Source organism: Schistocerca americana, chromosome 3, assembly GCF_021461395.2.
Source record: "Schistocerca americana isolate TAMUIC-IGC-003095 chromosome 3, iqSchAmer2.1, whole genome shotgun sequence".
Lineage (NCBI taxonomy): Eukaryota > Metazoa > Arthropoda > Insecta > Orthoptera > Acrididae > Schistocerca > Schistocerca americana.
This window is the reverse complement of record NC_060121.1, coordinates 408,995,827-409,008,900: the sequence shown is the minus strand read 5'-3', so window position 1 is coordinate 409,008,900 and position 13,074 is coordinate 408,995,827. Positions and strand designations below refer to the sequence as shown.

The 13,074-nt window shown below is 38.9% G+C and overlaps 1 protein-coding gene across 1 annotated transcript in view; it reads right to left on the bottom strand.

Annotated features, from left to right (window-relative positions):
- The window catches only part of LOC124607335 (cAMP-dependent protein kinase type I regulatory subunit), a 271,618-nt gene extending 258,544 nt beyond the window's left edge, over positions 1 to 13,074 (bottom strand). The window contains exon 1 of the mRNA XM_047139634.1: positions 12,700 to 13,074. Coding sequence (XP_046995590.1) covers positions 12,700 to 12,864 — 165 coding nt within the window. The 5' untranslated portion in view covers positions 12,865 to 13,074. The remainder of the gene's footprint in view (positions 1 to 12,699) is intronic.

Below are 13,074 nucleotides of genomic sequence, written 5' to 3'. Positions count from 1 at the left end.
CTAGTGCAAGAACGAAGTTTTTTTAAATATATTTTTCACGAACGATTTTGTCCAAAATCCGTCGCGATGCGCATGCGGTGTACTTCCGTAGCCCAATTTAAGGCTGTTTCACGGCTGTATGGACTACAAGTATCCTATAGCAATTTGTTCGTCTCGACTTCAACTACACCACTCGTTTACACCCTGGAGCCGAGAAAAAGAATTTAACCTCGGTGAATCTTAGCAAATGTGATTTGATTTATCGCAAGAATAACAAATATTCCTTCGCGGGGACCTTTCGCTGACGGTAAGAATCTCGTTTTTCGGGTGAGCGGAATTTGGAATGTTATCCACACTGCTCACTGAGGCCAAATGATATTGTTAAAATAATATGCGGCCACGAAACATGAGCTGGAAGCATTACCTCTTGCGCTGTTGACAAAATTTGTCGAAGTTCTGTCTTGTAACCAAAACTTTTGCAGTTTCTGATCAAGAAAGTTTTCTTGAGAAGTACTGCTGCATAAAGTGTTTTCACTAGCGACATGTTAAATTTCCTTACATGCCGCTACGTACTCAACAATAACCCTTGCGATTAAACTTTCTACAATAAGTCAACTTGGAGCTGCACATCCGCGCATTACAACCCCGAATCGCCTTTTTGAATTATGGCAATTGACTGGGTGGTCACAGCTTGGTGCTGCTGATCTAGAACCGGCATTTCATGCAGCACTAAACTAGTAAAGCCACGTCAACACCTTATCTATATTCACGACATTATTTTCTAAACATCGGACCCGCTGGTCTAGTGGTAAAGCACGTACCTGGAAACAGAGAGGTCGCGGGATCGAATCTCGGTGAAGCCATGGAAATGTTCAATCTGCTTTTAATACAGCCTTCACTTCCCAACCATGTCCGCAGTCGACAGGAAAGAGATGTGGTTCGGATTCCACGTTAAACTGTAGGTCCCCTTTCCTAGGTTGAGTAACGGGGGTAGATGAGGAACACGCAAAGTCGCTTAAGTGGCGTCCAATTGAAAGACTTGCGCACTGCCACTGAGTAACACATATAATCATTTTATAGATGGCTTCCCTTCTAGCTTAATATTGAACACAACCTTAATAATCATAGAAGGAAAGGCAGTCTTCTGAAAAGTAACGGCAAAACGGCAATAAGAATGAATTTGAACTGCAGATTTTTGCTCTACCTTCCGAACGACTCGAGCAGCTAAGTGGAGCGCTGGTTTCCACAAGCATACGGTGACAAACCTATGGTGTTAACTATTATTTGGAAACGAACGTTGGTCAATTCGGGTAGCCTTACTTCTGTCATTGTCTTCTGCTTCTTACAAGAATGTTGACTTGCAAACACAATGTTATTTCTTTTTTAAGCCGTTAATATACATATAATGTCCAGAAATTGCCAGTAACAACTGCGCAAGGAGATAAAAGCCAGAATGCGACAAGTACCGGGTGATCAAAAACTCAGTATAAATTTGAAAACTAAATAAATCACGGAATAATGTAGATAGAGAGGTACAAATTGACACACATGCTTCGAATGACCAAAAAAATACAAAAGTTCAAAAATGTCCGACAGATGGTGCTTCATTTGATCAGAATAGCAATAATTAGCATAACAAAGTAAGACAAAGCAAAGATGTTCTTAACAGGAAATGCTCAGTATGTCCACCATCATTCCTCAACAATAGCTGTAGGCGAGGAATAATGTTGGGAGCAGCACTGGAGGTATGGTGAGGCATTGGCGTCAGATGTCTTTCAGCATCCCTAGAGATGTCGGTCGATCACGATACACTTGCGTCTTCAGGTAACCCTAAAGACAACAATCGCACGGACTGAGGTCTGGGGACCTGGGAGGCAAAGCATGACGAAAGTGGCGGCTGAGCACACGATCATCACCAAACGACGCGCGTAAGAGATCTTTCACGCGTCTAGCAACACTTTTTTTTTTTGTTCTAATAAAACCCCATGTCATTCCAAGCATGTGTGTCAATTTTTGCCTCTCTATCCACATTATTCCGTGGTTTATTAAGTTTTCAAATTTATACCGCCTTTTTGATCACCCGGTATGTAAAACAGACGTATATATATACCGAATGGAAAATTTTCTCCAGGCATGCAATTTAACTCAAATGAGAAATACTGCCTGCGAAATTTAAGGACCTAAAAGCAAGGGTAAGTTTAAGCAGCCTCGATGCTCTTCGCCAGCACAAAGCTCCTCGCATCGAGCCTTGTTACATTTACGCTGCCAGTCACTTGTCAGAGTTCTTTTCGCCGAGTACTATAGTCAGACACATATTTCTAACGCCTATATGTGATTATTACCTACACTGTTTCCCGTTCTCTTTAAGGCATTCCTCACTAAAATTGGTTTTGACTCCAAAATAATGAACATGGATAATCCTTGCGGACTGCTACCTCTCAACAAGCATCTCCCTATTGCTCGCCGAGCAACTCCCAGTTTTTGAATGGTCTTCACACTGAAAGTTGTTTCACTACCGTATGGCAAAACGGATCGTAAGCTTTTCGTTTCAGACGCAATGGAGCTTCGTTCTGAAAATTCTATTTGGTTTACTAATAGTATAAGCTGTTCTCACTCTGCAGTTCATTTCATTTACTTACTGTCCATCCAGTCGTCGTCTTCTACTGCCTCAAACACAAAAATTGGTGAACTGTTTCTACTAGTATTATTTTCCTTTCCGTGTGTTCATTATACATTACTTTCGTATACTGATTTTCTGCTCTGCTTTCGAAACATGCTACAGTATGTTCTTCAGTCCTAAGTTGAAGTTTAATTCCACAAAAGACAAAACGTACAATGGGCTGACCAACTGCCACTCTAAATATCTTGTGACTGGACACGAAGCTGCTCAATGTGCCAGATCACTCGTCGTCATACCGGCGAGCGGAATTTGTCACGCTCGCAAACTTAACTTTTCCGGAACATGTGAATATAATTGAACTTGATTGCTACTAACTGAACAGAGAGAGGGAGCAATACTGCAATGATGTGTCAGGCAACAACAGAAACTGACGACCTCAGCGAACTGATTTTCCCGCCCTGGCGAGCTGTAGCAGTGAGCACACTAACCTAGTTAACCCCGCGTCATCGAATTTTAGTTTCGGTAACGACATTACAAACTCGCCCATTACCGGAACTCGGGACAGAGAGGCCAATTTCACAACAGGATGTTCACTTCACTGCTTGCGTTATGTTAACTGACGCACATCTGTAAACTGTGAGGTGGCAAAACGCTGTATAAAATTCCCACTTCTTACCGAGCATTTTTTGACTCTGATGAGTAAACGAAACAGTAAGTTACTGGGACCTGGCACTACACCAGCGCCTAACAAAACTCTAACTGCATCCTACTCCTCACTATGTATCTACCTAAAAAGGTGGAAGAAAACTTGACGGTTATAAGAGACACAAGATATCTCCTGCCAACGTAAGTAGTACGAGTTTACTTCAACGTCACATAGACATCTTTAGAGACTGAGTGCTAAATTGGTTGGACACGGAAAGAGAAGAAAATTGGCTTTGGTTTATCTGAGGAAGTAAAGAACATACGAGTTTTAGCGCCTCATCGATGAGTGCGGATTGGGCTTGGGTCATACAGAAAGCTGGCAATTAATAGTAAATATAGACAGGCTAACTCAGGCTGTCCACGTAGGAATTTCTAGCCACTCTTCCCACATGCGAGTAAATTTTTGAAGGAACCATACCAGCATTTGTCTGACATGACTTTGGGAAGCACAAAATGCCTAAATTTGAGAGGTCAATGTTCTGAGTTCCTCACACACACACACACACACACACACACACACACACACACACACACACACACGAAATTTTCTGGCTTATTACCAAAAAGAACCTCATTGATAAATAATAGTGAACAGCTCAGAAAATATTCCATTTAATTTGTTCTTGGTACACACAAAGATTAGCTGGTACAAAGATTTTAAGATACAGTCCAACATCTCCAACATAATTCACAGTCATCATTTAAAAATGCTCCATGATGTCGTGAGTGAGTATAGCACGTGCGTGCATGAATGCAATAATAAAATTATTTACAACAATTTCACTACCATAATTTAAGATCTTGAGTCAAGTCATCTCTTCTCTAAAGGGGTTCTCATGAAATTAACTGAAAAGAGTGGATGAGGAACCACACATTTGTCTCATTTCAATGTAAGTAAATTATTTACATGATAATTTGATACAGTTAATACTGATTTAATTACTGTAATTTCTCTTTTAGAACAACTTCTTAGCAAGTCTCAATACTTCAGTATTGTTTTTAATTTATTTCTCACCTGTGTCAATATCCTCATATCTGCCACACCCAAAACTTACAATTTTATTTTTTTCATATATTGTTCCTTTTTTAAACACTTTCCATGGCCAGATTACATAAAATCTTCATCTATGGGCCAGTAAGCTCTAACTTTCTTTGAGAGGATTTTTTGTAATCTTTCATAATATGTTTGTCTAAAGGTTTGTCAATTCACTTATAATGCATTTATTAGTTTTAAAGTCTTTAAATTATACATTTACAAGGTCAGTCGCAGATTCTTTTCTAATTTTACCACAACTACCATTTTTCTAAGATGCAGTATTGTGTTGCAAATCTTCAGTTGCGGAAACCACCTCTTTAAATTTACATCCATGGTTGATTCCAGGCATGCTCCTTTCACTGATTAAAATTTCTCTTTTGTTAAGCTTGTTGACATGTCTTCCTTATTCCTTATTAACTCATCAATTACAGCCTAGCACATTAGACACTTGGACTAATGAATGTTGACTACTGTATATCTCCACTTTTTTTATACTGACTTTCTGCTTGAGTCTGTTGCTTCTTCCACTTCTTTTAATTCGTAAGTGTCGTTATATCAGTTATTGGCAATTTTTATTCCACTTATTTGATGATGATTGGTTTGCCAGGTGCTCAAATGTGCAGTCATCAGCGCCTGTACAAAGTCCCAATTCTCACACAGTCCTCTTTTTAGACAATCCAGTCTAGCCACTGGCACGAATGATGATGATGAAGACAACACAAGTACCCAGTCCCCGGGCAGGGAAAATCCCCAACCCAGCTGAGAATCAAACCACGGCCAATGATTCCACTTATTTGAAACAGTGACATAAAATCTGTATAATTACTTTCATTTTGTTTTCCATTCCCCTTCTCTGAACTAATCTTTGATTTTATTTATTTTTTGTGATTTTTAGCCTCTAAGTTATTCAGCCATCTCTCAGTGTTTTGGAGTTTTACAGTAATGTCGCATTTATCAAAGAATTTTATACGTAGTTTTAAAAATAAGATATTTTGATGAAGGATAGTTGTTATAGTAGTTCATAATGGTTGATGACATCTGATTAGGTGTTGTATGAAATGATTTGCTGGTTATGAAAGCCAGTCCATTTTTCCACCTTTCAGTTTATATGTCATATGAAAAATCATCATCCCAAATGCCATTCAGTTCCTTAATAGGCAGGGAAAAACAATTAAACAAACATACATTGAAGATTCTCAGAGATTACAAGGGATTTGGAAGATCAGTTGAATGGAAATTATAGTGTCTTGAAACGAGGTTATAAGATGAATGTCAATAAGAGTAAATGAAAGGTAATGGATTGCAGTCACATTAAATTGTGTGATTATGAGGGAATCAGATTAGGAAATTATATGCTAAAAGTGGGCAGTGAAATTACTTACAAAAGAGGATATAAAATGCAGGCTTACAATGTGAAGAAAAAGCTTTCTGAAAACGAGCAATTTGTTAACTCAGAATATAAATCTAAGTGCTAGGAGGTCTTTTCTGGAGGTATTTGTCTGACATGTAGACTTTTACAGAAGTGAAATGTGGATGTTAAACAGTTGGTTCTACATAAGAATGCTTATTTAATATTAGATGGACACAGCAGACAACCAATGCAGATGAACTGAGTTAAAATGGTGACATCAGTTTACAGCACATATCCTGAAGTATCAAGAAAAAATTGTCAAGTTGGTAATGGAGGTGTGTGTGTGTGTGTGTGTGTGTGTGTGTTTTTTTTTTTTTTTTTTTTTTTTTTTTGGGGGGGGGGGGGGAGGAGTAAAATTGTAGAATGAAACCACAACTTGACCACAGTAAGCAGGTTCACATGAATAATAGGTGTAAAACAAAACATAGGGCTATAGATAGAGATGCTGAATGAGTGAAGAGAGTACTGCATGATGCTTCCAATAACTACCATAGCAGAATACTGTCAAATGATCTTTCACAAAACCCAAAGAAATTCTCGTTGTATGTAAATGCTGTTAATAGCACCAAAGTTAGTGTCCAGTCCCTAGCAAATCAGACAGAAAGTGAAACTGAGCAAAAGCTGAAATGCTTAACTCTGTTTTCAAATATTCCTTTAGAACAGAAAACACAGGAGAATTGCCCTAACATAATCCTTGTACCATGGAAAAGATGGGCGAAATGAAGTATTAGTGTCAGTGGTGTCGAGGAACGGCTGAAATTGTTAAAATTGAACGAAGTTCCAGAGTCCAATGGAATCCCTATCAGATTTTATACTGAATTTCCAGCCGAGTTAGTCCCTCTTCTAACTATAATCTGTTGTAGGTCTGTGGGAAAAAAAAGAACAAAAAAAAAAAAAAAAAAACCATGCCCAGTAGTTGCAAGCACAGGTCACACCTGTCTACAAGAAGGGTAATGGAAGTGATCCAGAAACCTGCTATCCAGTACCCTTGATGTTGATTTGTTGTCGAATCATAGAACACATTCTGAGCTCAGACATAATGGGGTATCTTTAACAGCACAACCTCCTCCATGCCAACCAGCAGCATGGATTCCGAAATTATTGATCATGTGAAACATAACTATCATTTTTCTCACATCACATACTGAAAGGTATGGATCAATGGAGTCAGGCAGATGCAGTATTTTTTCATTTCTGAAATGCATTTTACTCAGTACCACACCTACAGACAAAAGTATGATCACATGGGGTATCAAATGAAATTTGTGACTGGACTGAAGACTTTCTGATAGGGAAGACACAGCATGTTATCTTGGATTGAGAGTCATCCGTCAAATGTAGAAGTAACTTTGGGTGTGCCACAGGGAAGGGTGTTGGGACACTTACTGTTCATGTTGTATATTAATGACCTTGCAGACAGTATTAATACTGACATCAGACTTCTTGCAGATGATGCCTTTATCTATAAAGAACTATTGTCTGAAACAAGCTGCATAAATATTCAGTTAGCTCTTGATAAGATGTCACAGTGGTGCAAAGATTGGCAACTTGCATTAAATGTTCAAAAACATAAAATTGTGCACTTCACCAAAAAAACACCATAGTATCCTGTGACTATAACATACATATTAACTCTTAACTGCTCTAGTCGTGTTAACGCGTAGACACATTCAGTAGACACATTCAGTAGACACATTCAGACTACCAGGTAGAAGGACTGGTGGCGCGCATAAACACGTTCAGAGCACACAGGGACAGGTACAAAGGCGCGTGTGTTAGCACATCCACAACAGCTAAAGGGTTAATGAGTCAATGTTGGAATCAGCCAACTCATAGAAATACCTGGGTGTAACACTTTGTAGGGATATGAAATGACTGCCCAGTCATGGGTAAAGCATGTGGTAAACTTCAGTTTATTGGTAGAATACTGGGGAAGTGCAGGCAGTCTAAAAAGGAGATTGCTTCCAAATACGTGTGCGACCAGTTCTAGATTATTAATCAAGTTTGTGGTACCTGTACCAAATAGAACAGAGGATACTAAAAGTATACAGAGAAGGTCAGCACAAAAATGATCATAGGTTTGTTTGATCCATGGGAAAGTGTTACAGAGATACTGAACTGGCAGAATCTTAAAGATAGATGTCAACTATTCTGAGAAAGTCTAGTAACAAAGTTTCAAGAACGAGCTTTAAATAATGACTCTAGGAATATATTACAGCTCACATGGGGATAATGAGGATACAAGTAGAATAACTACAGCAAACACAGGGGCATTCAAACATTCGTTCTTTCTGTGCTCCATACATGAATGGAACAGGAAGAAACCCTAATAAATGGTAGAATGGGATGTACCCTCTGCTGTGCACTTCACAGTGGTTTGCAGAGCATAGATGTAAATGTACAATGTATGCTGCACAGGTTACATGTGATGGAGTGACTTACACAGGAGAGGGTAGCCTTGTAAGCTGCATCAAACCAGTCTTCTGAACAAAGACCACAACTGCTACAACAGCACTAACGTAACTGAAGAAACTATATTTTACTGGAAGGACTACAAAATGTGACACTCCGCCTCCTGAAAATAGTGAAGCTACTAATTAATGTAGAAAAGGAACTCTGAACCGGAAAAAGTAGACACTATAGGCTCTATCTGGGAGACTGGTGCATTAAAGATATGCCACTCAGCACTGACAATCAAAAATAACAACCTAATAATATTATTTATTCATCCTTAGATGACTGTGTATAATGTTATAGAAAAATTACTTCTAATCAGATGTGGTCAATATCATCTGGCAGACAGACTAGAGACATTTATATATAGGAGCTAATATGTGAATGTCCTAAATATGGATAAGTTCAATGAAAATCTTACATTCTAATCCTTCCTCTTCCTTCACTGCTTCTAGAGTCATAAGTCCACACCATGACAGCAAGTCACACCCCTTTATACACAAAACTTCACTAATACAAGCATTATGTTTCTCCAATCGGCTTACTCCAACAGAGTGCAGGGCATTTGATTACACTGAATGATGGCACAAGACGAGAACGACGCAGTGATCCTTCAATATTGCTGTACCCTCTGTGCCAAATTGTAACAGTGAAGGTTTAGTGAACAATGCTAGCTGTCAATGTATTATCAGAAGGTTGTCATCATATGTTACATATGTATCTGGGATGCTCTTATTTGTATGTTTCAGTTTCAAATCAAAGTTTTGTGTTTTACTCAGTTCTAATTTATACTATGTGATCAAAAGTACCTGGACACCTGTCTGAAAATGACTTACAAGTTCGTGGCGCCCTCCATCAATAATGCTGGAATTCAATATGGTGTTGGCCCACCCTTAGACTTGATGACAGCTTCCACTCTCACAGACAGTCAGGTGCTGGAAGGTTTCTTGGGGAATGGCAGCCCATTCTTCATGGAGTGCTGCACTGAGGAGAGGTATCGATGTCGGTTGGTGAGGCTTGGCACAAAGTCAGCATTCCAAAACATCCCAAAGGTGTTCTATACAATTCAGGTCAGGACTCTGAGCAGGCCAGTCCATTACAGGGATGTTATCGTCGTGTCCCACCACAGGCCGTGCCTTGATCGTATTCAAATATGCAGTCACCATCCCCAAATTGCTCTTCAACACTGGGAAGCAAGAAGGTGCTTGAAACATCAATGTAGGCCTGTGTTGTGATAGTGCCATGCAAAACAACAAGGGGTGCAAGCCCCCTCCATGAAAAACACGATCACACCATAACACCACCGCCTCCGAATTTTACTGTTGGCATTACACACGTTGGCAGATGACGTTCACCGGGCATTCACCATACCTACACCCTGCCATCGGATCGCCACATTGTGTACCGTAATTCGTCACTCCACACAACGTTTTTCCACTGTTGAATCATCCAATGTTTACCCTTCTTACACCAATTGAGGTGTCGTTTGGCATTTACCAGCATGATGTGTGGCTTATGAGCAGCTGCTCAACCATGAAATCTAGGTTTTCTCATCTCCCACCTAACTATCGTAGTACCTGCAGTGGATCCTGATGCAGTTTGGAATTCCTGTGTGATGGTCTGGATAGATGTGTGTCTATTACACATTATGACCCCCTTCAACTGTTGGCGGTCTCTGTCAGTCAACAGAGGATGTCGGCCTGTACGCTTTTGTGCTGTACATGTCCCTTCACGTTTCCACTTCACTATCACATCGGAAACAGTGGACCTATGGATGTTTAGGGGTGTGGAAATCTTGTTTACAGACATATGACAGAAGTGACAATCACCTGATCACGTTCAAGTCGGTGGGTTCCACGGAGTGCCCAATTCTGTTCTCTCATGATGTCTAATGACTACTGAGGTCGCTCATATGGAGTACTGGCAGCAGTTGGCAGCACAATGCTCCTAATATGAAAAACATATGTTTTTGGGGGTGTGGGTGGTTTTGACCACACAGTGCAGATCTCTTGAGTTTACCAGACCAACATAGATCTAGTGAGAGGGTGATCCACTGAGGAGAACAATGTTTTGGATTGTACTGTGTATAAGTCTACTATACCTCTACAAGATTGGTTTTTGATGGCACCGGGGTGACAGACCAGACTGCTTACAGCTCACGATCCAGGTTAGGTTGGAAGATGATAGATTGGCTGTGAGTTGACAAAACAATGAATGTGCCATAATACAAAGCCATTTTTGCAAAAAAAAAACTTTGTGGTAACAGACTGATCTGTGGTATAGTCTAAGGACTACATTAGATTGTGAATGGAGTAAAGTCTCTTTTTATAATATACATTAGGCATTCCACAGTTACATTTAAGCTCCTGTTGAATACCTGTACAGTTTACATACACTAAGCTAGGCTGACAAATACACACAAAAACCACAAACTTATTGGTCTTGCCTACTTCAACAAATTAACTGAAAGTGCATAGACAATGTCAATAAATAAATTTAAAATTAGCATTGCAAAATGGTTGAAAAGTACTGAATTTTGCTGTCATCAGGAATTCCAGGCGTGTGTGATCAATAGCCTACAATTCTCATGTGAATGAACTATAAACAAACAACAGAATAAATAAACAGTAGACTTTATTGTATATCCATGAGTCCTGCCACATACCCTATCTATTTTTTTTTAATGTCTTGTACTTTTTGTCCTTACTGTCTTTGTCATTCATCTAAGTATGCAGGGCATTAACCCTACGTAATCAATTATCTAATTATTTATTGTCATTTACCTAATTATACACTGTATTATTTTCTTGTCTTTATTGATATTTACCTAATTATTTTGTTGGATGACATTTATTGTATGTAAACTGCCAACATGTGAACAAAGCATTTGTATTTGTAAATAGTACTGGTACTTCGAGAAAAATCTGAATGCACTAACAATCAACAGGCCCTTGCACTTGGTGGAGTCCCTGTCAGATTCTACAAGAAATCTGCAAGTTGAATGTCTCCACTCCTATCCCCATAATTCCTTGAGCAGAAAACCGGTTTCTGTTACCGGTGAAGTACATGGCGCAGGGTGTACTACTTACCTAAGGAGTCGCATGACTGATCGATAGAAGAACTGTTCTAGACTAGAGTGCCCCTTAGTTGTGATGACAGACTGATCTGGAGAGTAGCCTGAGGGTGGGTCAAGAAGAAGGTTTGATATGAATCATTAGCTTTGGCCAGTGACATAATGTTAATGGCTTCTGTCACATCAACTTTTGGTGTACATATTTACAGTTTTGTTGTTAGTTGGTGAAGCCAGTGAATTTTAAAGCAAATAAATAAATAAAAATGGTTGTGCTGACACACTGACCTGTGGCTTAGCCCAAAGTATAGGCTATGTCAGGTTGGAAGGTAAAAGTATGGGTGTGAGTTGGCAAAAAACTTTATGTTGTCAGACTGATCTGTACCTTAATGTGTTTGAAAAATCATCAGTAACATTGCATTACAGTCACCATGTTGTTTACAGCATTTATAGCATGTTCCCTATGTCACTGGTCAAAACTGACAACTCTAATCAAACATTCCTATTTATCTCATGATGTTTAGGAATTCTAGTTCAAGCAAGGCTGTGCAGTTATAAGAAAATGAGTAAATGTTTCACACTAATCAATCACAGTTAATAATATCACAGGGACCTTAAAAGGCATGTGGACACAAGCAAGATATAAGCCATATTTTAAAATTAATAGAAAGCTGTATATTAATATCGGCAATCACCTGGCATTAGATTTAGTTTTTGATTGGCAGTTTTTTGAAACTGTAGTGTTGTCATGCTTCCTTTTTAAAAACTGCAAGCAATGGGACCATCACGTCTAGATGATTCTTATCAAATGAGGAGAGTTTTTCCAATCAGATATAAACAGCAGGCATTCACTACCACAATCATAAATTTCAATAATAATTTTTTTTTTATCTGCCTATTCTTATAGCCACCTGTCTGTTCATGACTGACTGCTATTCTATGCCAAATAGCATACTACCAAACTTGAAGCAAATAAGTAATAAGCCTTTCACAATTTCAGTAATGCTGAAGAACAATTCTAAATGACTACAAGCAAAAACGAACTAATCAAAAATATTACAGAGAGACTATTCCCCAACTACAGGCAAATTACGTGCAAAAAGTGAAGCAATAGGCCTACTTGTTCTTGTCACTACGATTTTAAGTCTTGTTAACAATAAGTCCAAAGGACTCGTTATTTTTGGAAGTAAGACACTTATTAAGAATTATGACAAATTTCTGGTGCAAACAAACCACTTTTGAAATTTAAAACTACCTATAACATTGAGTGCTTTTGGACCTCATTGTCTTCCAAAGTCAGAACGAGAATGTGTGTGGGCAAAGTTCCTCAGAAGGCCTACTTAACAATAAATTTAAGCCCAGCTTTGTGAAACTGCTGTAGCAAGTAAAACATACAAATAAATAAAGCTGTGGACACCACTTACCCTTTCTAGTTTTTGGAAATATTCCCTCAAAAACGATATAGGGTTTTCCGGTCTTGAAACGCAAAGCTGTACAATGCAATCTTTTAGGACTTGCTGAATGTTGTGCTTCTGAACGTAAGCCTCACATTCACGCAAACTCTGTTCTTCATCCAAGTTTGCAGCCATCTTTGCGCGAAGGTACTTTATATGTATTACGGACGGTATTAAGGGGTATTCTAATACACACTTGCACTAATAAGTTCAAAACTTATTACACGATTGCTCAGCGACAATTCAATCGCTCTTAATCACTTCAACACAAACATACGCAGAGAAAATACATCACACACTTTCCCCTAGCAGAAAACAATTGACAACCGATGTAACTACGGATTT